At 44.2% G+C, this 25,187-nt stretch overlaps 1 protein-coding gene across 2 annotated transcripts in view; it reads left to right on the forward strand.

The window, feature by feature from the left end:
• The window catches only part of smg1 (SMG1 nonsense mediated mRNA decay associated PI3K related kinase), a 45,258-nt gene extending 20,111 nt beyond the window's left edge, over positions 1-25,147 (forward strand). For both annotated transcript variants that reach the window (XM_088008039.1, XM_014987219.2), the window contains 35 exons: positions 101-252; positions 1,019-1,151; positions 1,317-1,461; positions 2,089-2,227; positions 2,959-3,177; positions 3,269-3,449; positions 3,560-3,721; positions 4,463-4,686; positions 5,247-5,401; positions 6,441-6,663; positions 7,613-7,859; positions 8,075-8,304; positions 8,474-8,722; positions 9,510-9,648; positions 10,504-10,613; positions 10,687-10,905; positions 11,019-11,212; positions 11,967-12,139; positions 13,404-13,683; positions 14,018-14,290; positions 15,182-15,416; positions 15,496-15,707; positions 16,308-16,464; positions 17,239-17,428; positions 17,588-17,868; positions 18,073-18,282; positions 19,048-19,185; positions 20,313-20,465; positions 20,740-20,919; positions 21,081-21,308; positions 21,676-21,887; positions 21,957-22,057; positions 23,337-23,513; positions 23,616-23,722; positions 24,000-25,147. In XM_088008039.1, coding sequence (XP_087864165.1) covers positions 101-252; positions 1,019-1,151; positions 1,317-1,461; positions 2,089-2,227; positions 2,959-3,177; positions 3,269-3,449; positions 3,560-3,721; positions 4,463-4,686; positions 5,247-5,401; positions 6,441-6,663; positions 7,613-7,859; positions 8,075-8,304; positions 8,474-8,722; positions 9,510-9,648; positions 10,504-10,613; positions 10,687-10,905; positions 11,019-11,212; positions 11,967-12,139; positions 13,404-13,683; positions 14,018-14,290; positions 15,182-15,416; positions 15,496-15,707; positions 16,308-16,464; positions 17,239-17,428; positions 17,588-17,868; positions 18,073-18,282; positions 19,048-19,185; positions 20,313-20,465; positions 20,740-20,919; positions 21,081-21,308; positions 21,676-21,887; positions 21,957-22,057; positions 23,337-23,513; positions 23,616-23,722; positions 24,000-24,077 — 6,506 coding nt within the window. In that variant the 3' untranslated portion in view covers positions 24,078-25,147. The remainder of the gene's footprint in view (positions 1-100; positions 253-1,018; positions 1,152-1,316; positions 1,462-2,088; positions 2,228-2,958; positions 3,178-3,268; positions 3,450-3,559; positions 3,722-4,462; positions 4,687-5,246; positions 5,402-6,440; positions 6,664-7,612; positions 7,860-8,074; positions 8,305-8,473; positions 8,723-9,509; positions 9,649-10,503; positions 10,614-10,686; positions 10,906-11,018; positions 11,213-11,966; positions 12,140-13,403; positions 13,684-14,017; positions 14,291-15,181; positions 15,417-15,495; positions 15,708-16,307; positions 16,465-17,238; positions 17,429-17,587; positions 17,869-18,072; positions 18,283-19,047; positions 19,186-20,312; positions 20,466-20,739; positions 20,920-21,080; positions 21,309-21,675; positions 21,888-21,956; positions 22,058-23,336; positions 23,514-23,615; positions 23,723-23,999) is intronic.
• The last annotated feature ends 40 nt before the right edge of the window (positions 25,148-25,187 follow it).

The raw sequence follows: 25,187 nt of genomic DNA on the forward strand, positions 1-25,187 counted from the left end.
CAGTTCCTGATTGGACAAAGCAGAATGATGCAGAGCTGATGTTTGCAGATGTCTTTACTCTCTGTTCAGTTTCCTTTAAGAAAATCTCCGTTGTCTGTAGGCCAGTCAGTGGCTGCCATGGAGATGCTGAGCAGGGCAGCTCTGTCCTACTGCCAGCTGGGGAAGAATGAGGGTGCAGCCTGCCGCTCTCTGCTGACTCTCTGCAAATGGCTGCTGGCTGACTGGAAGGACATGACACCCCAGCTTAAACAGGCAGGCATCACCATTATGATTTGAGCTTTTACAGATGATGGTAGCTTGTTGTTTTACATTGCTAAACAATGTAAAACAACAATTAAACATTACACATTAAAACAGTTGTATTTACATTCACAATGTTCTATCGCGCTATGGGCAGTACTATGTAAAATCAACTTTTTTTTAGCTTTACAGCACATTATAATGTTATTCCCTCATTAAAACCATATCTGGAGTGTTGCTTTGATCCTTTCATTCATGTTTGAGAAATTCTTTAATCTCCATGGCAACCATTCAGGTTCCAAAAACACCATGGTGGACCCAACCCTGCCTTCAAGTCTCAGCTCCTCCTCAGAGCTGCAGTTTCCAAGTCTGCAAGTTTCCTCCTCTCTGAGCAGCCCTCCCCTGTATTACCTCCATTCAGCTCCTTCAGACTAGTCAGCAGTAATTAGCAAACCTGTTGGAATTGTTTATAATGAGCTGCTGAGCTCATGATAAAAGCAACAACTTCTTAGTGCAACGCAGGTAAAACGTTGTTAAAGGGTTAATAAAGAGTGGTGTTGTGATGCGCCGTTTCAGAAAGAGCAGGTGTTCTTAAAGAGACAGAGGCTCAATTCCAAGGCGTTCAATTAGGAAGTCATATTTGACCTATAACATTTTTTTAACAATTAAAGGGAACATGGTTACTTGATTGTGCTATAAAATGGCACTATGTGCCTGGAGAAGGCATAATACTGCCCCTTTAAATGTGATGCGTTTATGACGGAGCGATTTGTTTTAGGTTGTAAAGAAGTCAGGAGCTGTGAACTCATCTGCTTTGGGCAACATGTCACCTCTGAGCCGAAATATAGCCGAGCTGCTGGAGCTTCCTCTGGAAGATCAGAGCATTCCCCACATCACACCTGTAACATCAGGTAAAGCTGGATGACTAATAACACAATGGGTGTCAACATCCCATTCTAATATTGTTTTTTTGGGGGGTTTTTTCTGTTTATGTGTAAACAATGTCCAGAAAGCTGATAATGTCTGGCTTCATGCTGGTTTTAATGGTCTCTGTTCCATTTCTTGAATCTCTCCAGTGAACGTGGGAGTGGGAGAACCAGACTTCGTTCTGGGCCAGCTCTACCAGCTGTCCACCAGCCTGGCTCCAGAAATGGCCAAGTCCTGGGCGGCTCTGGCCAGCTGGGCCTACCGCTGGGGCAGGAAGGTGGTGGATAACGCCAGGTTAGTGAACCCTCCTGCTTATTGACCACTGTTGTGTCACGGTCAGGTTTAGGATAAAGCTGTGAATTGAATTTAGGTCCGGGTTAAGGTCAGGCATGTAATGGCTAGGTTTAGGGTAAAGGTCAAGGTCAAGCTGTATGAATGAAATAAAAATGAATGGAAGACAATACAAAGTCCTCAGAACAATAGAAGTATAAAGATGTGTGTGTGTGTGTGTGTGTGTGTGTGTGTGTGTGTGTGTGTGTGTGTGTGTGTGTGTGTGTGTGTGTGTGTGTGTGTGTGTGTGTGTGTGTGTGTGTGTGTGTGTGTGTGTGTGTGTGTGTGTGCGTGCGCGCGCGCGCGCGCGCGTCAAGATCTTTCAACAATTTACCTGTTTTTATTATCCTGAAAAGAATGGGAGGATTATAATATAAATATTTCTGGAGAAAAACCATAATATTAACACTTTTTTGTAAAAAAAAAAAAAATTGCTTTAGTCTATTCTATTTTGTATCACATTTCAGCAACAAGGCAGTTCATAGTGCTTTACATCATAAAAACATCACACAGTCATCATAATAAAACAACCAAACATTTTTTCATATGTCATCAAAATTATCAAGTAAAGTAAATCTGTTTTCTCTTCAGCCAAGGGGAGGGTCTGCCTCTCCTTCCTGGAGAGAAGAAGGACATAGAGGAGCTGCTGCCTGCAAACACCAGCGAAGAAGATAAAGAAACCATCTTCAGCATTCTGGGACAGGCCATGTGTCGACCGACGGGCATACAGGTAGACCAGGGTTTAGAAGAGATGATGCAAAATGATACATTGGGATCAACGGGTCATTTATTTGCATTTTAAGTAGAGCTGGACTGAAAGTTTGGGAGATCGGTGACCGACCGATGCTTACATGTGAACATCTGCCTCAGCAAGGGTCTAAAAATTACCCACTGTCCTCTGTCGCTCTGCAACTGATGATCCTTTTTGTAATTGATTTTTTTTTTGATGATTAATTGAATTAAAAAAAAATTGGCACTTGATTCTGTACATTTTTCATTTAGACACTCAAGCCGTTTTCCATACAATATTAGAAACGGATTAAAAATACAAATACATATTTCAATTAATTTTTAAATAGGAAAAGAAACATTATATTTCCTTAAACGTCCTTCTAACATCAACTTGTGAAGATCTCGAACACTGAACTTTAGTTCAGCAGCTGATCTGATGATTATTTTTTGATTAATAATTAGACAGCAAAAGGTGATCAATAGATTTTTTTTTTTAATCAGAATTTGATCCACTTGAAGAGTTTTTGGGTAAAACAGACAAATCTTAAATGCTAAATGTATATATTTTTGTTCAGTGTTGGCTTCAGGGAGCCGTTTTGTAGTAAAGGACCATTTTTTATTTTGAGTTTGGACGCCCCAGTTAGCGTTTAATTGATTACTAGATAATAATTGATTAATTGTGGTTAATCGGCTGAACGGTCCCAGGCCTAACGTTGTTCTGTGCGGCAGGACGAGGACATGGCCCTGCAGCAGGAGGACGATGAGGATGACATGGTGGATGTGATCTGGCGCCAGCTGACCGGCTCCTGCCCCTGGCTCGGAGATGCCGGCCAGAATGTGACGGACGGCCTGATCCGGGTCTGGAGGCGGGTAGTGGACCGGATCTTTGGACTGTATCGCGTCTCCTGCCACGCTTATTTCACCTTCCTGAAGCTGAATGCAGGACAGGTGAGGAGGGCAGGCCCTGACCCGCAGCGCCGTGCAGGTTCCGGTTCTGTTCGGGTTTCCTTCACTGCGTGCTGGTTTTTGGTTTTTGCAGGTGCTCGTTGATGAAGACGACCCGAAGCTCCTGCTGTCCTGCCACGGCGGCAAACAGAGCAACGATGACGTCATCGTCATGGCAACGCTGCGTCTCCTCCGGCTTTTGGTGAAGCACGCTGGTGAACTGAGGGAGGGGCTGGAGCTGGGCTTGGCCTCCACCCCCACCTCGCCCTGGAGGCGTACGTTCCAAACACATTCACTTCTGTTTTCTGTCGGCAGAGAAGCCGACGTCACCAGAACAACATTCTGCAGCTTTCTTCTGACCGTTCCTGACTCGTCTCTCCCTCAGGCATCATCCCACAACTGTTCTCACGTCTCAACCACCCAGAGGCTTACATCCGACAGAGCATATGCAGCCTGCTGTGTCGGGTGGCCCAGGACTCGCCCCACCTGATCCTCTACCCGGCCATTGTAGGGTCACTGTCTCTGGGAGGAGAGGCTCAGAGCGCAGGTACGCTTCACTGACTCCAGCTTACAGGGACACTTCTACTGACTACATATGCTCTGAAGCAAATCTTATCCCTGTGGTTGGAACTTGGCTGCTGCAGCAGTAATTAGATGTAGAGCTGCATGATGTTAGGAAGCCAAGCATCAGAAGCTGCATTTCCATTGGAAATTAAGAAATAATAATAAAATAGAATTAAGTAATTGAGCCAAAATTGTACAAAAATTTGCATTTTAGATTAAAAACCCCTCTTTGTCTGTAAATGTGTTCTACCCTGAACTTCTCAAGTGGCAGTTCTAGCGTTACCTGATCCACATTCTGTTTGCTATCCAGTCGTAATCTATTAATACAATAAAAACAACCAATCCTCAGTCCTACAGTGTGTTGACATCAGTCCAGCAGACAGAGTTGAACTTTTCTCATGTTGATGTCAGGAGGATTTTTAGCTGCAGATGCTTCCTTTGCTTCAAACAATCCAACTTCCACTAAAAGAATGCTGTCATTGCATTTTAGGTAATGAAATGTTTTTCTTATTTAAAAATGGAATTGAATTATTTATTTGGTTATTTTAATGCATCTCTAATATTATATAAGACATCTTAGGTGATTGAATGAAAAAATCTGCAGAAAGTGACAATTTTTTTTTTTTTTATCCAATTCATCTTCAGAATAATCATTTACTAAACTAATCATTCTCTGCAGCCTTAAGTAAAACTTGTGTGGCTCTTCTCACTGCTGTATGAACAGGGAACAAGATGCCTCCATCTCTGCCAGCCTTCCTGGGCAGCATGCAGGGAGAGGACCTGGGCGGGGAGGAGGAGGATGAGGAAGAGGAGCTGCAGAGTGCTGATGAAGGAGGAGCAGCGGAGGAGATGGCCACCTGTTCCAGTCAAGACCAAGCCATGATGCAAGACTGTTACAGCAAGATAGTAGAGAAGCTGTCTCTGGCTAACCCGACCATGGTGCTTCAGGTAGGAGAAGCCAAGCTCATGCTGAAAACCTTCTCATTTGTCCTGAATGAAATGAACACATTTGATTCAGGTGTGTTGGGAAGGGAAGCAAATAAAAGTTCCAGGACTAGAGCTGGGCACCCAGAATGCTGAATTGTTGTTTCCTGGACTTTTAACTACAGATTTCAGGCATCTTTTTTATATTTCTTGCTGCATCCTTAAGGATTAGTAGAAACAAAATCTATAGCTGCTGGGATCTTCACTAGTCAAGCTTTAATCAGCTGTGTTTCCATTGCAAACGGGAGCAAAACTTTGTCAAATTCCACGTGGCTTGAAAAACTGTTTTTCAATTGCTGTGTTGAAATCACAGGTGAATAAGTTTGTACATTAAAAAGCATGTCATCATCCTCTTACCACTTCCTGTCACCATCTCCATGTTTTGTACCACAGTAATTGATCACATGACCTCACTGAAAAATACAGAGTCTGCATCTTTCCTGACCATTAAGAAGAATCTGGTGCTCTGGCTCTGCGTCGGCCATGTTTGTTTCACACTTGGCTGTGATTGCGTGTGAGCGCAGGTCCAGCAGCTGGTGGGGGAGCTGCGCAGAGTGACCTTACTGTGGGATGAACTGTGGCTGGGCGTGCTGCAGCAGCAACACATGCACGTCCTGAGGAGAATCCAGCAGCTGGAGGACGAGGTCAAGAGGGTGCAGAACAACAACACACTGCGCAGGTAAACATCTCTGTAAAAAATGCCAGGAAGAAAAACATTGAAGTAGTTTTTGTTAAAGGGAATGAAACCATGGTTACCCTGTAAATTTACAAGTAACAGCAAGCCTTGCTTAAAGGGTTCCTGCTGTGTTAGAAGATATTCTATGATGTCACAGGATGATGATGGTGGTGATTATTATTACTAATAGCTTAAGTAATCCTTATATTCTTGTCTAAAATTAAATACTTAAAATGCCGTAAATTCATTTTTTTTTTTAAGTTGGTCTTTAATATGTTTTTCATTGCCTTTAATTTTGTCTTGACAGAACTATTTAGTATATTCTATGTATTATTTTCGTGGGAGTTTTCTATCAGGTAAAAGTTTGAGTTAGGTGCTGATATTGAGTTTTGTGACATGAGGCGGCTGAGGCTACTGCTAACTAGCTGCTAACTAGCATGCTAGCTAGCCAGGTTTTTTGCCTCTATCATGGGTAAGTGCAGTTTTCTGGCCATTTGGCCTGATAAAGCCCGTATATCTGCTGTTCACAAACATTCTCCATCTAATCTGACTGGGCTTCTGTGGTTTTGAAAGGACAATTGGGGAAAAATTTCAGTCACTGGACGGTCAAAGCTGGTAGAGACCCTAAAAGATTTACATTTCTAATTACAGCTAAAGGTGGTTCAACAAAGTATTGATTCAGGGAAGCTGAATACTTTTGCACACCGCACTTTTCAGTTTTTTATTTGTAAAATATGTTTTGAATCATGTATAATTTTTTTTCTATTTTACAGTTGTATACCGCTTTGTTTTTGTCTTTGATATTAAATCCCAATGTTTGTGGCATAAAGTGACAAAATATGGAAAAGTTTGAGGGTATGAATACTTTTGCAAGCCACTTTATAAAGGTCTTAAATTCCCTTCATAGCGGTCTTCTAGAAGTCTTCGGTTAGAGTTGTAGAAGCCTGCAGAAATCCTGCGTTTGACCCCCTCCCTGTCTTCAGCCGTTGCACCACGCCAGCAGGGCTTCTGCAGCCTGGTCTTACGTTTTGCTGCTCTGCAGGGATGAAAAGATCGCCATCATGCGAGAGAAGCACTCTGCTCTGATGCGGCCCGTGGTGTTCGCTCTGGATCACGTGTGCAGTATCACCACCGCTCCAGCAGAGACACCACATGAAACCTGGTTCCAGACCACCTACGGCGACGCCATCAAGTCTGCCCTGGAGCGCCTGAAAAACCCAGCCAACCCCGCCAACCCGGCCAACAGCTGGCTTCCCTTCAAACAGGTCAGCACCTTTTTTTTTTTCTTTTTTTTTCTCGTTGCGTTACACAAACTTCCACTGATTTATTTGGGGATTTTAATTCAGTCAGTTATATGGCACCAGTTCACAACAATTGCTGTCTCAAGGCACTGTGCAAAAAATTTTCATTCCCACCAGATATCCAGTCAGAATCAGTCAGTTACACAGATTTAATGTGAAAGCCCAAAGCACAGCAACTGTCCAGAAAGGAATATAATACATGCTTCTGACATTATAGATGGAGATTCTCTGTGAACATTAGTTTTCAAACTCAAGCAAAACTTCTCAGTAGGTCTGAGGTCTGCACCTTGGGTCATTCAAGCACATTATTCAGACCATCCAGGATGCTGAAATGTTTTTTGTGATTGTTGCAGAACCTAAAATTGCTGATTTTGTGGTACTTTAAAAAAAATTAAGTTTTATTTTTGCCATAATGTGATCTTAAAGAAAAGTTGAAAAAAACAGGATTTTAACCTACTTAAAATTTAAAATGCAAATAATATTCTCAAGTACCTTCATCAAATGGCACCATCAATACAAATTAAATTCTGTTCTAAAGAAACCTCAATGTGCAAAAGAAAAATTAACACCAAATCCAGGAGAATATCTCAACATGGTTTTTGCAACAATAAAAAAAAAAAAAAGGTAAAGTTACCTTTTGACATCCCACACGTTTTCATCTTGCATGTTCAGCTTTCAAGAGATGAGAAACAGGAAGTTAAATTAGAAGCCAGCTCAGAGGTCTGGTCCAATCACTGCCACTGATTTTTATTCCAATCATAAAAACTGGAATGACACACAGAATAGCTATTGAAATTTCTTAATGATTTCACATCAATAGAAATATTAAATTGATATTGATTTCTAAAAATGGTGACGTGTCCTGTACTTTGCCCTGCCTCACCTTAACTCGGCTGCCGTTGTGTCTGAGCAGATAATGATGAGCCTGCAGCAGCGCGCTCAGAAGCGAGCAAGCTACCTGCTCCATCTAGATGAGATCAGCCCCCGCCTGGTCTCCATGACAACCACCGAGATGGCCCTGCCAGGTGAGGCGTCTGCCTCAGACGCCGTCACCATACAGAGCGTGGGCAACACCATCACCATCCTGCCCACGAAGACCAAGCCAAAGAAACTCTTCTTCCTGGGCTCAGATGGCCGGAACTACCCATATCTCTTCAAAGGTAGGAGGTCAGAGGTCATTTGGGGGTCAAAGTATCACATGTAAATGCACTTCTGAAACAAAGGGGTGCTGGTAGCAGTTTGGTTTTGTCAGCACTGATTTGCAATTAACCACAATTTTTCTAGTTGCTAATAAACTCCAGAAACATGTTTCTATAAAAAATATGACTATTTTTGAATAATGGGCTCAATCAGCAGTGGTTTTCATTGGCTTCAGGCCTGGAGGATTTGCACCTGGATGAGCGGATCATGCAGTTCCTGTCCATCGTCAACACCATGTTCACCAAGATCAACCAGCAGGAGCAGCCTCGTTTTCACGCTCGCCACTACTCCGTCACGCCCCTGGGAACCCGGTCCGGACTGATCCAGTGGGTGGACGGTGCCACTCCGCTTTTTGGACTTTACAAGCGCTGGCAGCAGAGGGAGGCCGTGCTGCAGGCTCAGAAGGTTTGTTACCAGAGTCTAAAACTACGCATGTGTCGAAAAAACAGGAAAAGTAAAAGGCTCATCTTTAGGTCTCCCGTCCTGAACTAGTCATTCTTTTGAGATGAATTAAATTAAACTCTGTACTGAAATCAGTGGGGCTGTGATCTAAATGAACGTTGTGTCCTCCGAGGCCCAGGACTCGTTCCCACAGCCGCAGCCTGTCCCACCGGTGCCCCGCCCCAGTGAGCTGTACTACAGCCGCATCGGGCCGGCTCTGAAGGCCGTGGGCCAGAGTCTGGACGTGAGCCGTCGAGACTGGCCCCTCAGCGTGATGAAGGATGTGCTGAAGGAGCTGATGGAAGCTACGCCCTCCAACCTGCTGGCTAAGGAGTTGTGGTGTTCCTGCACCACACCCAGCGAGTGGTGGAGAGTCACTCAGGTATCCTGCTGGCATTTTCCTGCTTTCTCCTGGAGTTTGCTTTTTAATTTTTCAAAATTGATGTGCAATATTTTATTCTCATCTGTTTTTGCACTTAAAAAAAAATTCCCAAGGCAAGTCTGGAACAGTGATGTCTGGATCATTTCATTACTTGGAATGTTTTCTGAATTCTTTTGTCCAAGTGTTTTCTCTTTCCTACATTTCTTTTTCTGCCTTATGTAGCTGCTACTTTATCAGAATAATCAATAGATTACTCGATTACTAAAATAATCTGTTTTTCCAGCCTGTTTTGTTGTAGCCATGTTGTATTTCTCCTTAAGAGCGAGAAGAAGTCAGAACAGCAGTGAACATCTGGGTTTCTTGCCTCTCTGCCCTGAGCACCAATCAGGTCCAATCAATCAGAAAAGCTTTTCATTCCAGTCACCAGATCAATCCTCTCTGTATCTTGTTGGAGCATTCAGCTTCTATGCAGCTGGAACACTGAGTTCCTTTAAATGAAGGCTAAAACCTGCTTAGAGTTAAAAATGAAACTCTGACCAGTATGTTTGTGTATTGATGATCTTGATATGATGGAACTTGGCAAAATGTAAAGTTTGTTACGGGTTTTCAGAGTTGTTGACTATATGATGTGATAATGATGTTTTCATGGTGTAAAGCACTTTGTACTGTTTTTTCCTCATACACTACATAAATAACCTCGCTGGAAGGAAAACAGATTTAAATACTCGGTTCAGACAGCAGCCATTAATCAGCAGTGAGTTGATGGTTATTCTCTTGTCGTCTTCAGTCGTACGCCAGGTCCACTGCTGTCATGTCTATGGTGGGATACATCATCGGCCTCGGAGATCGCCACCTGGACAACGTGCTGATCGACATGACCACTGGAGAGGTGGTGCACATCGACTACAACGTGTGCTTTGAAAAAGGTCCGTTTGATCTGATTAGAGACGCACAGATCCAATATTTATATCCGTATCACTCCCATTATTGAAAATCTGTTATCGTGGCAATGCACCAACCCACAAGGGCAGATCTATTCAGTGTAATTTTATGCTTTGTGCTCTATCATTTATTTTACATTATGTTTAGAATTCATTACATTTTCTGAATCATTTGAAAGAATATTAGTTGCAGTTTATTTTACATGCTAGACCAAAAAAGTCAGCCTATTGTTTTTGTCAGTTTCTTCATTAGTTGTTTTTATTAGGTTTTTTAGATAAGTACAGATGTACATAACATAGACAAACTGAAAAAACCAGCACTCCCATACTTGTATCACGGTGCTTATATTACAAGCTAATTAGTAGCACTTGTCCCTAATATAAACAGTATATCTAAAAACTATTAGAAAGTGAAATGATAATTAATTTTAAATTGACTGTTCTACTCTTAAATGCACTGACTGAATAAATGAAAGTTGTTGCTTTTACATGTTTGATCAAGATTCTATAAGCTGTCGGTGTGTTTAAGTGAGCTGTACTGGTGCAGAATTATCAGATACATTTGTAATTAATTACATTTAGTATGTATTTTGTTTTGTTTTGTTTTTTCTTAAAAAGAAACGTTTTAAGTCAATTCAGATGTTTTTCTGTATCGGATCGGTATCGGCCGACACTAAACCTCAGAAATCCATATCAGAGGTGAAAAAAGTGGATTGGTGCATCCCTAGATCTAACATCAGGGAGTGATTCAATTAATCTGAGCATCATTTTATTGGCAGTGGAAGACCCTGGTACCAGTAGGAGCCAGTTGATTGAACCGTTTGTTTAATCTGTTACCAGGGAAGAGCCTTCGGGTCCCAGAGAAGGTTCCCTTCAGGATGACCCACAACATTGAGAGTGCTCTGGGAGCAACGGGGGTGGAGGGCATCTTCAGGCTCTCCTGTGAACAGGTTAAAGCACAGTTACTTCTCCAACTCCCTTCAGCCAATCCTGACAAAGCGCTGAGGTCCCGTGTAATTTCAGGTGGTGCAGATAATGCGTCGAGGCAGAGAGACCCTCCTCACCTTGTTGGAAGCCTTCGTCTATGATCCTCTGGTGGACTGGACCGCCGGAGGGGAGGTGGGCTTTGCTGGGGCGGTGTATGGAGGTGGCGGCCAGCAGGCCGACAGCAAGAAGAGCAAGAGGGAGATGGAGAGAGACATCACTCGCTCTCTGTTCTCCTCCAGGGTGGCTGAGATCAAGGTGAGCAAACTGGCAACCAATCTCTGGAAATAAGATTTTAATCTACAAACACATGACAGATTATAAGATACGAGAGACTACTGTGTGTAAGGTTCAGTGTGAACTGTCTCCAGGTGAACTGGTTCAAGAATCGAGACGAAATGCTGGCTGTTCTGCCTCAAGTGGAGGAAGCTGTGGACGAGTACTTGGTCCTGCAGGACCTGCTGTGCCGAGGGGAAAAACTACAGGCCAAACTGCAAGAGGAGATGGACTTCCTGGAGGGGGCAGAGAACCACCCAGACCATGTGATCCTCACCCTGGAGCAAAGGTCTGAGACACAACAGGATCACCTCATGTGAACAGACTGCAGCTGCTGAGATTCACCACAGCTACCCAAGAAAAGATGAAATCCATGAAAACTTCAGTTTCTCTTTAAAAGTCCTTCCAGCTGCATGTTTTAATAGTTCAAACAGCAAATATAGCTTAAAATTCATTAATGCAGTGGAAACCATCTCAGCACTGGCTGACTTTAACCCCTGGTGCTATTAGAGAAGCGCCATAACTGTCTTATGTCCATTTTCAAATCCAATTCAGAAACACTTTATTAATCCTCCAGAGAAATTAAGTCTTGTAACTCATTTAATTAAAGAGTTGTTGTAGATGGTGATGGATGTGGACAGGAAATGTCTCTTCTAGCAGTATGTATTCCAATAAAATCAATGAGGGCAGGAGAAAAAGGAGAATCAGAGTGGAACTCATGTCAGAACACACCGTGTTTGTTCATTGTGAGATTTAAACTCCAGCACCACAAATTATTTGTTCACGTTGACATATGCGCTTCCATCAGGTTGGATGCACAAATATAACTCAGCACCATAAAGAGGGACCGGACTTGAAGTGGGGGTTAAAACATCCACACCCCCCATGAGTGTTGGTGATGTAACTACAGTCACTCTGCAGTGGGGATTTGGTTTGTTTTTCTTTAGGTCACACCAGTGTACGTAAACGTTGCTGTAGGTTGGTTGTGTATGTTGTGTGTAAGAAGGAGCTGAAGCTGTAACAGAGTTGTGTGTTGTGTGCAGGTACTCTGAACACACCCAGCTGCAGTCCCAGCAGAGGACTGTCCAGGAGGCTATCCAGGCCAAGCTGGCTGACCTGGAGCAGTGGATCTCTCAGTACCATGCAGCGTTCTCCAGCCTGGAGGCCACACAGCTGGCCAGCCTGCTGCAGGACATCAGCACTCCCATCGACCTGGGTAAGCCGCAGGCAGAAACCAAAGGAGATTTCATTTTTATATTGGTTGAGTTTAATACTCGGAGTTTATGTTTATCATTAAACAAACAGTAGATATATTATAATATATAATATTTTTTCTTATAAAATATTACATATACAAGTCTTTTAAAAAAACTGTCATTTATTACAGTCATTCCTTCTGCGAGTTAACTTGAATTCAAAGTCAAAATGAATAGAAACTGTAAAACAGATCATTTTTCGGTCTGCTGACATCACTCTCAGCTACGCAGACACAAGCAGAGCATTGGTGAGAAAAAAATCTAGATTTTCCACAAATAAAATGTTCAGAAACTGAAAATTTGAGTAATCAATTAATAGATTTATGGCCCAGCTCATCCTCTTAACATAGAACTGAGAAAAAGTGAGGGCCAGGAAAATGTCCTCACTTTCCACAGTGACCTCAGTCTATGGATGAAAATGGTGAAAGTGGTCCCCTATGTTCAATATATAAATGGATACACACACACACAGACACACACACATCCCTTTGTTTCTATCCAGCTGAGAACTTTGCATTCTTTTTAGTAATCACCTATCCAGATATTTCTGTAACAGGCTGCACAGTGGTGCAGTTGGTAGAGCTGTCGCCTTGCAGCAAGAAGGTTCTGGGTTCGATTCCTGGCCCCGGTCTTTCTGCATGGAGTTTGCATGTTCTCCCTGTGCATGCGTGGGTTTTCTCCGGGTACTCTGGTTTCCTCCCACAGTCCAAAAACATGTCAGGTTAATTGGCCTCTCCAAATTGCCCCTAGGTGTGAATGTGTGTGTGCATGGTTGTTTGTCCTGTGTGTCTCTGTGTTGCCCTGTGACAGACTGGCGACCTGTCCAGGGTGTACCCCGCCTCTCGCCCGGAACGTTAGCTGGAGATAGGCACCAGCCGACCCCACTAAGGGACAAGGGTGTAAAGAAGATGGATGGATATTTCTGTAACCACTACAATTCTTTTCCTAACTTTAGCAATAACTTAATTTACACTATACCTCTAATTAGTACTGGGTGATATGGCTTAACATCATTTTAGTCTGTTTCTTTTAACTAACATTTTTTCCCTAAAAAAATACAAATGACAGAAATCATGTCACCTTCAGAATTAGAAAATTTGATCAAATCGTTATATAGCCCCGCCCTAGGTCAGCAGCTACCAAGTAGTCTCTGTTATAGAATATGACCAGAATGTGGCTCTTACTTTGGCTATGCAGTAAATCTGTGATGTCCAACACCTCCAGGTCCTCCCAGCTACGTTCCAGCCACTGCCTTTCTGCAGAACGCGGGCCAGGCCCCCCTGATCAGCCAGTGTGAGAGCCTGGAGGCCGAGCTCAGCTCCCTGCTGCAGCAGCGTCGGGCTGCTCTGCGCAGTTGCCTGGAACAGCTGCACAGCTACGCCACGGTTGCTCTGCTGTACCCACGAGCCACCCTGCTGTTCCACAGAGTCCACCAGTGGAAGGCCTGGCTAGAGGAGCTGCTGAGGGACATGACAGTGGAGCACTGTCAGGCCATCTACAGGCAGTGAGTCTCACTGGATGCTGCTCCTCTTGTTATCAAAACTAAAGTTAGAAACACTGTTTTCTGTCTTAGAAATAATTAGAGTCTGTAAATAATTAAAGGCTAGTGATTAGAACTGTGGCTAAAAGTGTTAATTCATAATTTTTGTTGCTTTATTCAGGCACTGCAGGATGTTTTTTGTATTTTTGTAATTCAGCCGAGTTGCAGTGATTGGTCAGAAATAAAGAAAACATTGGGGATTGGTCAGATTTTCAGAAATATCATAGTGTTTGATGGGAATATGAAGTTCACCCAAACTCTATAAGAACTTCTGAGATCCTCCTCTGTCCTTCATCAGGTATGAAGTCCTGTTTGCCCCTCAGCCGCCCCCAGCCTCCTGCCAGTTTCTGTCCAACGTGGAGTTGACGCTGCAGCACCAAGTGGCTGAGACCAACGAGCGGATGATGCACCAAGCGGAGCGGCTGAAGGCTGAAGGAACCACGGTGGCGGCATGCGAGGAACAGCTGCAGGAGATCGAGAACTGCATCGGCGTGTTCCTGCGGGAGAACGGAGAGCCAGGATCCCTGAGCTTGGCCGCAGTCATCACCTCTGCCCTCTGTGCACTCTGCAGGTGGGAGTCCTAACATCCTCTGAAATGTCCCACTGCCAGCTTTAAACAGTGCAGCAGAGGAAATAATGGGCACAACTAGGCATGGGCCAGTTAGCAGTTTCATGGTAAACAGCAATATGCAAAAGTCACACATAAAAAACCACTAAAATTCTCCATGGTACTGTTCCTGCAGTGTAAGTGTTTTTTCAGAGATAAAGTGCAGGTCATGTGTAGCTGCAGTATCACGACCCCTCCTCCAGACAACACATCAGTGAAACAGATTCCACTGTGTTACTGTGGAATATTCTGCTGGTCTCAACTTGTCTGCATGTGTTTTTTTTTTAGTTGTTGGATTGTGTATTTAACTACTTTAAAGTAATTCTAAGTACTTTTAAGACAAAAGTACAAAGTAGTATTTTGCATACATACGTTCATACTCGTGATTTTTGTTGTTTCTTTGTGCATACGATTTATATGTATAATCTGCTGACTCAGAATCTAAAACTCCTATAAAAACTTCTAATATGAAACATTACATCAATCATTCATCACACTTATCCCCAGTGGGGTTGGAAAGGCTGCTGGTGTCCATCTCCAGCGGTCAACGGACCAGAAGCAGGGTCACCCTGAACAGGTCAACAGTGCACCAATCATTATGAGTTTATTAATGTTTTGCCAAAAGTTAAGTAATTAAGTATGAACCCGCCTGGAGGAGGAGAATGAAATCTCAGCATCACTCCTGTGATCTAAAAACAGCTTCCAAAGACCATTACTGATGCCTGCTTGTAGAGATGATGGTGTTAGGCTAATTTGAAATTCCAGTTAAATTCACGTCTCTTCTAACTGAGGTAGACCATGCAGTCATGATTTCCACATCCAGCACTAACAGAAGCTTTGTGTGGTTGTTTGCAGGCGCAACCTGGTGATGGAGGGAGCAGCAGCCAGCGCCGGAGAGCAGCTGGTGGACCTGACCTCCCGAGACGGAGCGTGGTTCCTAGAGGAGCTGTGCAGCATGCTGGGTAATGTGTGTGGTTTGGCTACGCTGCTGCAGCGCTGCCCTCTGCTGCCCCACGACCTGGAGCTCCCCGCGCCGTCGCTCACCACCCAGGCCGTTTACCTGGCCAACGGTGTTTACACCTGCCTCCAGGTAGGAATCCCTCACTCTGTCATGAAACCTGCTGCGGTGGAGAGACTCTGAGGTTCATGAGACTCACTGTGGACTGCAGGAACTGAACACCAACTTCAGGCAGATCATCTTCCCTGAGGCGCTGCGCTGCATGATGAAAGGAGAGCCCACCCTGGAGGCCATGCTGGCCGAGCTGGAGCAGCTGGTGGAGCAGAGCTCAGACGGCCTCAGCCTGCAGGGATTGGCTGAGAGTCTGCAGGCCACCACAGGTCTGGACCACGACAGCCACAGCCACTTCCTGCACATCACAAGGTGACTGCAGCTGTCCTCAGCTTCATCTGTCCTGCTGTGTGAATCACTGATTTCTCCTCAACTTTTAAAGGAAGAGAAATGCAAAATCACTAAATCTCACAAGTTATTTTTGTTTACGTTCTAGTGTAAATATCTCAGTACACTTGAAATAAGACAAAACTGACTTATAAGTTACTTTTCAGCTGAGATACATGAGCTTGTTTTAAGTTAATAATTCCTTAATGGGGCTGTTTTCTGAAAAAAAAATGACTTTTTTAGAGCTCCATATCATGTTATAATGTTATTCCTTCATCAAAAACATATCTGGAGTGGTGATTTGATTCTTTCATGCATCTTTGAGAAATACTTTAATCTCCATGGCAACCATTCAGCTCTGCAAAACACCTGGGTGGACCTAGTTTCACCTTCGAGATGCAGTTCCTTCCACTTCTCTGCCTCACAGACTCTCAGCACTCACTCAAAAGTTACTTGTAAGTTAGTTTAGTCTTGTTTCAAGTGAACTAAAATACTTGTACTAGAAACTAGAACAAATTCCTTGATAAGTTTTAGTGTTTTTTGCAGCAAAGTGGAACGTGTGTGAAACTCTTGTTTGTTTTTCAGGATGCTGCGTGCCCAGTACTCTGAGCTGATCCAGCCTCACACCATGGACGGACAGGGCCAAGAGACGCCCAAGATGTCAGCAGGTCAAATGTTGCTGGTTGCCTTCGACGGCATGTTCACCCAGCTGGAGGCCGCTTTTGGACAACTCACGGAGAAGGTAGCCAACGGCTTTTCCTCTCAGGCCGGTCACATGAACATGGTTTATGAATGAAATCCACCACTCTGGGTCTAGGCTTGGTTAAAATGCATCCTAAATGCAATCCTAAATTTAATCCTTTGAGTCATAAGTTTCAAATCTCTGCATGGATATTTTTGCTTATTTTATTTATGCAAAGTTCTTTAAATGTCCTGTGAGTAAATATATATTTGCCCATTTATCCATAACAACTGAACTTTCAATGTCTAGCAGTTATTTTCGCAATTTACTGTCTATTAAGAGTGCCCCTCATATTCAGACTAGAAGGGTTAGTACTTTTATATGGAGGTCTGGACTTTAACTGGGCCAATTTATTGTTTCTTTTCTTTGAGTGCCTTCAACTAGTTCTGTTCAGTCCTCTTTATTTGAACTCTGGTTCATTTGCCTACACAGTCTGGTTGGTTTGGGGAGTTGTGGATGTATAATTGAACTCTGGTCTTCCTAAAAACCTGTTTGTCGACCCAGTTGAAGTGAAATCTGGTGCGGTTCAGACTTTCCATTTTGGCTCCATGTCGGTGTGGAATCTGTGGTTTTGTGCTTTCTTGTTATTCTTAAGCTAGATTATAACTTTCTGCTTCTTTATTGGATTGGAAACTGTGGCAATAAGGATGAAGTAAAGTCACAGTACTTGCCCCTGTACTAATACTTTAACATCTAGGTATTTTTTCTTTCAGATTTTCAGTCAGTTAAATAAAGCTGGTGTTTTTTGGGGTTTTTTCTCCTCCTCATCCCCAGCTGAGCTCCTTGGAGGTGCCTCCATCCTGGAGGAAGGTGGATGTTCTGAGGGAGGCCCGGGCAACGCAGCTCAACTTCTTTGACAGCCTGAGTCAGCGGCAGCTCATGGAGGAAGTGTTTTTCCTCAAGAGGCTGCAGACCATCAGGAACTTCTTCCTCCTCTGCTCCACCTTCGCTCAGACTCTGTCTGGTGAGCACTCCTCCCTGCACCGACAACAAACGTCCAGCATGTTAGGACAACATTCATTACCCCAGCAGTCTGCAGTGAACTACAGGAGATCTCTGGTATAATAAAGGAGGTCTGATGGCCTTGATTGTTTGAATCTATTGTTTTTTTGTTTGTTTTTAGGTACCTGCCCTCCAGCTGAAGACCTGATCCCTACAAACGGACCCATTGGTTTGGGGAAGCCTCTGTACCGCCGGCCCAGTGGCACTGGGTCGGGTGTACCACTGCTCACCGAGGAGCAGATGACCCGCCCCATCAAGGCCTTCACGGCCGAGTTTGTTCGCCAGATGCTGATGGGTCTGCCCAGCCAGGCCATTGGTCTGGCCCTCTGCAGCACCCTGTCTGCCCTGGGCCTGGATGTGGTGGCCCAGGTGGAGGCCAAGGACTTTGGTGCAGAGATCAAGGTAGGATATTCAGTTATCTGTGATGTAGCAGCAGTTTGAGCTACATCTGTTCATTGCTGTTGAGTCTTTGGTGGCCATGTATTACTAAAATAGTCGTGAGTTACTGAAATTAATTGAAATGATTTGATATTATTACACACTGATATGTGGCTACATAAGAGCTGAATAATTGAGTATCACTATGTGTGTGTGGTGCTTGCGCAGGTTTCTCTTGATGAGCTGTGTAAGAAGGCCGTGGAACAGAGCCTGGCGTCGGGTCGGGTCTCCCAGCTGCTGCTCAACAGGTCCACGGTTCTGGCTTCCTCCTACGACACGGCCTGGAAAAAGGTGGACCTGCTCAGGAGGCTGGACATTAACCTGGACGCTGCAAAGGCCAGCTTGCAACGGAGCCAGCTGCATATCGCAATGTTTCAGGTACAAACTGACTCTGATTCTTCTGCTCTGGTTCTCAACATGTCGCCTCATTTGGCTTCGCTGACACTGGAAACACCAAGAGTCTTATTACTGGAAGGATCACTGATGCTGCTCTCATCTGAGTCGTCTTCTTCCTGTTATTTTATTTTTTTATCAAGGTATTATTATTGACCCAGTTTTGAGAGCAGACCCTCAAAATATCACGTAATACATGGGACAGAAAAGAAAAAGGAAAACGCAAACAACAAAGGTCCTCAGTAGTTTTCCAAAAAGCAAATGTCAACACCTCATCCAGAGTCAAAATGCATTGTTAGCTGTTCAACATGGGATATTAAAGGCCCCTGTGTCAAGTCAAACTTGGCCAATGATCTATTCAGTGTATATTTCATTTTTTAAATTTAAAAAACAATAAACTCTCAAAGCCATCTGCTTAAAGCAGGGCAGCTGTCTCTGTTCTAATTCCTCTTCTGTCTACTAGATCTTTGCATATCCACTGTGTGTCTGGGTGTTGTTTCTCTCTTTTGTCATGTTTGTTGAAATCCAACCGTTTCTCAGCCACATCAACAAATCCGCTGATTCAGAGCTTCTTTTATCCAACACTCAGCAGCTTGAAATAAGCCTGGCTGCTCATTTTTGCCATCCTGTCTCAACTCTGAGGCCTGGAACTAGATGATTAACCTCATTAGTGCTGGCCTCCCCTAATGTTTCTGTGTGTGTGCGTGCGTGCGTGTGCGTGTGTGTGTGTGTGTGTGTGTCCTCCTCTAGTGGCAGCATGAGGACGTTCTTGGTCCCAACAATCAGCCACTGGGTGTCAGTATTGCTCCCCGACCTGTGATCCTCAGCAACATGAAGAAGAAGCTGTACAAGCTGAGTCAGGATGAAGGAGCCATTGTTGCCATTCAGGTCAGTGTCTGGAGAGATCAGAGCTACATCAGGTGTCTCACAGAGAACGATGCACATGTAGCGCCTTGATTAGAAACCAGTAATAACTACAGTACCAGCTACAGATACAGTGAAGGTATGAATAGTTTGCTAAGATCCAAAGTTGTTTTTTTTGGCTAAATAAGACCAATGAAAGGATGTTTTATGCAGAAAAGCCAGTCTAAAAACACAATGTCTACGCCCAGACTCACTACTTGTTCTGGGCTCCAGTGTCAAATTCTGCCCTGAGGTCCAACAGAACCAGGACTGTGGTTCTTCCACAGTCTATATGGACTGTGGAAGAACCACAGTCCATACAGACGTGGTATGTATGGACGTGACGGTAAAGAAGGAGGAGTGACCCCCTGCTGACCTCCCGACGTCTCCGACCTGTCATGGTGAATGGGGATCAAACACTTTGGAAGCACTCTATTCAATAGTGCTTTCAAATATTCAATATTCAACCATATTGAATATTGAAACCATATTCAATATGGTTTCAATATGGAAACCATATTGAAAGACATCAAAGCGGTTGGTTATTGTTAGGAATTTATTTCAGTGTTGAAATGTAATTTTTTTCAACAAGTTTATCAAACTACAATAAAAACATTCCTAACCCTTTATGGTCCACAGAATGCCACAACTTATAAAATGTTACAATCAAAACATGCTATAGTTACAATGTCGCATCTTGAGGTGAATTAAACTGATAAAAACTATATAAAACTATAATACAAAGAAAACTAATTCTTTATACATCAATGAAAATTACAAACTTTGAGTACCTATAAAAACCTCCTGCTGGAGCTTGGAAAAAAAATTCTAGAGTCAGTCAGTCAGCCATGGCGAAACAGGCTGTTCATTCACATATGAGATAGTCATGAATCAAACACTAAATCTGGGTTTATAATGAACAATAATAACAAAATAAAAATGACGTCATACCTCCTCTTATCCAGCCCAACAAATATATCACCTTTATCCTCTGATCGGTTCTCTTCCTCCACGCCTGTTAGCTGCTAGCACACCACTCTGTGTGTGACAGTGTGGCCCTGTGAATATGACCTAATAATTCTAATGCACTGGGCACTGACTCATGTTTTCAGGACAAACTGGCCTCTCTAGAGGGCAGCATTGAACAGCGATTGAAGTGGGCTGGTGGAGCGAACCCAGCCTTGGCTCCCGTCCTGCAGGACTTTGAGATGACAATCAGAGACAGACGAGCCACGGTGGCTAGAGACAACCAGCGCACCAGCCAGGTAACTCTGCCTTGTTCACCTCTGTCAAGTCTAATGTTTTCACTCAGTAACATTCAGATGTCAGATGCTCTCTGAGGAGAGGAGACTTTCTCCAAGATAAACAGGGATGCCCCGGTTCTGCTATAGAGTCTGATTTATCTGGAGTCACTGTTAGCCAACCGTTCCCTTGACAACCAGTGTGACTCGGCTGTGACCTCAGCCGAGTCACACTGGCTGAGGTTCTGATTCACAACATGTGAATCAGAATGTTAACTTCATGACTTCTGTCTTTAAGGTGACCTTCTTGTGCTCCACCATCCTGAACTTTGAAGGGCTGCGGACCCGATCCCCAGAGGCGCTCAATATGGATGCTGCACTGTTCGAGCTGCTCAAGCGCTGCCAGCAAACCTGCTCATACGCTTCCCAGTTCAGCAGCACCGTTTCCCCACTGGAGCTGCAGCTCCTACACAGACTGGTGGGTTTTCCTTCTTCACTGGATTAAGTCTCATTTAAGCTAAAATGTCCTTTAATTTAGCTGTTTTATTCAGGGGAGGAGGGTTTTCAACTCCTACTGCAATGGCAAAATCAAAACCCAATTTCTCAGTCTGTTATTAAGATCTCTGCACGTTTCCACAGGGTCCTGTGATAGACCTGCCCATCGGAAGTCCTGATTGGCTGAACTGTGCCCAGAGGCAGCTGGAGGAGGAGCTAAGCATGGAGCGCAGGAGTCAGGAGGAGCGAGAGCAGCAGCTGGAGGCGTGTGGAGAGACGCTGCAGCTGCTGGTTGATTCCATCAAGACCATTCTGTCCAATCACAACCGGCAGCTGGCCGATGTCAAGCACCTGCTGAGAGCCATGGCCAAGGTACAGGCAACTATTCATATTTACTAAAAAGTGACTTAAATAAAAATGAAATGGAAAAATATAAAAATGAGGATAATATATTTATTGGACCTGCAGATTATTCCAGGACTCAAAAAAGGATTCAGAGCCATGGTAGCTTGCTGCTAACATATCCTTGATAGCTAGCAAGCTTTTTTGTGTCTACGATGTGTATATATATATAGTATAGTTCTTAAAGTCCACCCATAGAAGTTTTAAAAATTCTGTTTCCACCTCAGTTTTGTTTGACTTTTGATTCTCTGTCTCAAATTCCCAATAAAATAAACATTGAAACATTTGACGGGGTTTTAGCGAGCCTCTGACGCCGCCTGTCTGCTGTGTGATGCAGGATGAGGAAGCAGCTCTAGCAGACGGTGAAGAGGTGGCGTATGAAGGCAGCGTGCGACACTACCTGCTGGAGTACAAAGCCTGGCAGGACAACATCCAGCTGGTTCTGTTCACTGTGGTCCAGGCCAGCGGGCAGCACCGCAACCAGGAGCAGCTGGACCTGCTGGAGGAGATCCCTGCCACCCTGAAGGAGTTGCACACACAGAGCCAGAGGTACACACACACACCAGCATTTTTCTTCCAGTGGACAGATCTCTGACTGAACTGTGTGTGTCATGGCAGTGTCTACAACGGCCTGGTGGGCTTCGCCTCCCCACTGGTGACGGACAGAGAGGCTGAATGCTCCAGTCCTGTTTCTTCAGCTCAGACCAGCTTTGCAGCAGGTGAGCAAGGTTTTCTGGGAACTTTAACCAGCAACCCTTTAGTTAGGGTTGCTGGTTAAACTTATTGAAACTTGATGAAGTTTAACTTAAGCACAATAACTTAAAATGTATGTACAAAACGCATAAACATTTTTTAGAAATATTCAAAACAGATTTATAAAAAGACAAAACAAATACAAGTTAAAAGGAACTAAAATTAATTCCTCTTGTACAACATGATTAGTAATCATAATTAATAATCATGTTGTTCATACCTCCTTATATCCATAAGTTTAGAGGCCATTATAATTTTTACCAGGCACTGAAAGTGTGTTCTTTTGGGGTTTTTTGGTTCCACTATTTTCTGATAAACTTCTAAGATGTAAAATCTCCAAAGCACATGTATCCTTAAAAAGTCTTAAATTTGCGTATCTAAAATTAAGGCTTTAACATGTTTTCAATTCATTTTTAAAAAGTAAGTTGGCCTTAAATACATTAGTCAAAGGTCTGACATTTTGTCTTGACAGAACCATTAGATGTATATTCTGTTTCTTTTTCTTGCAAGGCCTTTATCGCTGAATAACCTAGCTAGTTTCTTTTGTCTGTAAAAGGTAAATAGGTAAATGCTAATTTATTGTGAGTTGACTGCATAAAGTTTGAACATTTCAGTGGAGCCAAAGGTCTTAAAGTCCATTCATAGCAGTCTTAAAAAGGTATTACATTTCACTCTCTTGTTTAATTCAAAATTAAGTACTGTTATTAATGAATTACTAATAAATAATCTATAAAATAAATAAATGTCCCCATAAAATAAATATTTTAAAAAGGTACTACCTTTTTTTGGTTTTCTTTTTTTCTTTAACAATAAATCTTGGGGGGAAAATCCGTCTACGCTGGAGTCACAACTTATGTCGGGTATAACTTGAGAGGCTTAGGAGGCCAGATCTTACTGATCTTACTGATCTTATTTGTCTTCCTGTGTCTTTTGGCAGCTTCTCTTTAATTTGGGGAGGTTTGTCTTTCTGTCTATCAAAGGTGAGGGGAGAGAGTGTGTGTGTGTGTGTGCGTGCGTGATGGTGTGTCAGTGCTCAGGTCATTTCATCAGACAGATGACCTCAGGTTTTAGTGCAGAATGCTTTGGGAACCAGAGGAGATCTCAGACCAGGTTCTGGTTGTATTCACCTCCATGTTGGACCTGATTTTGACCCAATGGCTCCAGGACTTCCTTCCTGTCAGATGCTGCATGATGCTGCCACTGTCTGGCTCTGTGTACTCAGTGCTCTGTGCTGCTTGGTTTCAGCTGTTCGATGCAGTGGAGTGAAGACACAGCCAGACTCCATGTCCCAGAATGCTCGGAAAGCACTGCCTCGTAACCTGGGAACCCCCGCTGACACCCCGCCCAGCACGCTGGTGGTGAACAGCAAAGGCCTCAACCCCAGTCCAAAGAGGGCCGTACGAGACCCCAAGACAGGTCGAGGTACCCACCCCCTCTCTGTAGTCGATGCGGCCAGTTTCAGGCGCTACGTCGGATCATGACAGTGAAACGTTTCTCCTGAACTTTCTTCTGTGTTCCATGCAGCTGTGCAGGAGAGGAACTCGTATGCAGTCAGTGTGTGGAAGAGAGTGAAAGCCAAGCTGGAGGGCAGAGACATCGATCCCAACAGGAGAATGAGCGTCACGGAGCAGGTAACACACACACACACACACACACACACACACACAAACCATCACTGTCTGAAGTACTGTTACTGTACTGAAGTACTCTATTGCCAAAAAAAATTTATTAAAAATTTCAAAATCAATATTTTTCATAATTGGCTATTTTGATGATTAATGGAGTCAATAAATTGGCACATCTTTCATATTTTAGGTCTTTTTTTAATACAATATTATAAATATGTTAAAAGAGCGAAGCCACGTTCCACGTTAGTGTGTCCTGACCTGCCTGGTTCTGTCGTTGCAGGTGGACTTTGTCATCAAAGAGGCTACCAACATGGACAACCTGGCCCAGCTGTATGAGGGCTGGACCGCCTGGGTGTGAGCACCATGCTACTTCCTGTCTAGGGTCCAGCGAAGGCTTGGAGATCCACCAGAGTCCTGCGGGACTGGGGTGTCGAAACAGCAGCACCGGGCCACCCGAGGGGGAGGAAAATGGGCGGCGGCATCTTAGTCCGCCCCCCTAAGCTCCTGGGCATCCACACTGGGGGCAGCGGCCTCGCGGCATCGCTGCAACCACAACCCCCCTCCCCTGCAACCACCGGCGCTCAGGCTAACACAACGCTTAGTGAGCCTGCTCACCCGCCTTCCTCATTAGGGGTCAGGTTGGGCCAAACACCGCTGCCGGGAGGGGGAGGGGGACATGCAGGGGGGGAGGAAGGGGAAGGCCTCCTAACCCTCCTCTTGGAAACACCCCCCCCTCCACCTGCATAGCTCACTACACCCAGTTTTCCCCATGAACATCGATGCATCTTGTTGCGCCTGTTGACGCCCGTCTGAGGGCGGGGGGGGGGCAGCAGGAGGGAGCCGCCCACAGCCAACTCTGTGGGGAGGACTCTACCGGGGTCAGCCTCAGATGGACGAGGCGTTTCCATGGCCACGCTTCTTCTTCTCTACTCCTCTTCCTCATCAACATTGTGATGGCGATTGGCCAGCAGACGACGCAGGTAGAGGTGAAAGGTCGGCCACCGAGGAGGGAAGGACTGTCCTCACACTGCGCTGTGATTGGTGGAACCGTGGAGACGCCAACATATCCAGTGTCCTGTGTGGATTAAACCACAGTGGGAGTGGTTTCATGGATTAAACTGAGACGTCCCGTCATGTCAAATAGTTTTTGGTGATCCAGAATAAAAGCAGTTCTAGTCCCTTCAACGAGGACCTCTTAGTTTTCCCTTCGCTCTAGATCTTTAGTCTGTGCCGTGCTTTGGAACTTTCTGTAAGACTACATTTCTTCTTCTTTCTTTTGAGCTGCCTGTTGCAATTGAGGAATCTCAGCTCTTCCTGTTTTACATTTTTATTCAGAAAAATTATGTTTGTGGTGACGGTGAAACGTGTTTATTCTTAAATCTTTTATTGAATTCTGTTGGATGCCAAATAAACATGGAACTGAGAACAGCAGGCTGTCCTTCACTGTGGTCCTCTCGTAGGGCTGGAT

Source organism: Poecilia mexicana, unplaced genomic scaffold, assembly GCF_051168715.1.
Source record: "Poecilia mexicana isolate PSO_F unplaced genomic scaffold, ASM5116871v1 scaffold_8, whole genome shotgun sequence".
Taxonomy (NCBI): domain Eukaryota; kingdom Metazoa; phylum Chordata; class Actinopteri; order Cyprinodontiformes; family Poeciliidae; genus Poecilia; species Poecilia mexicana.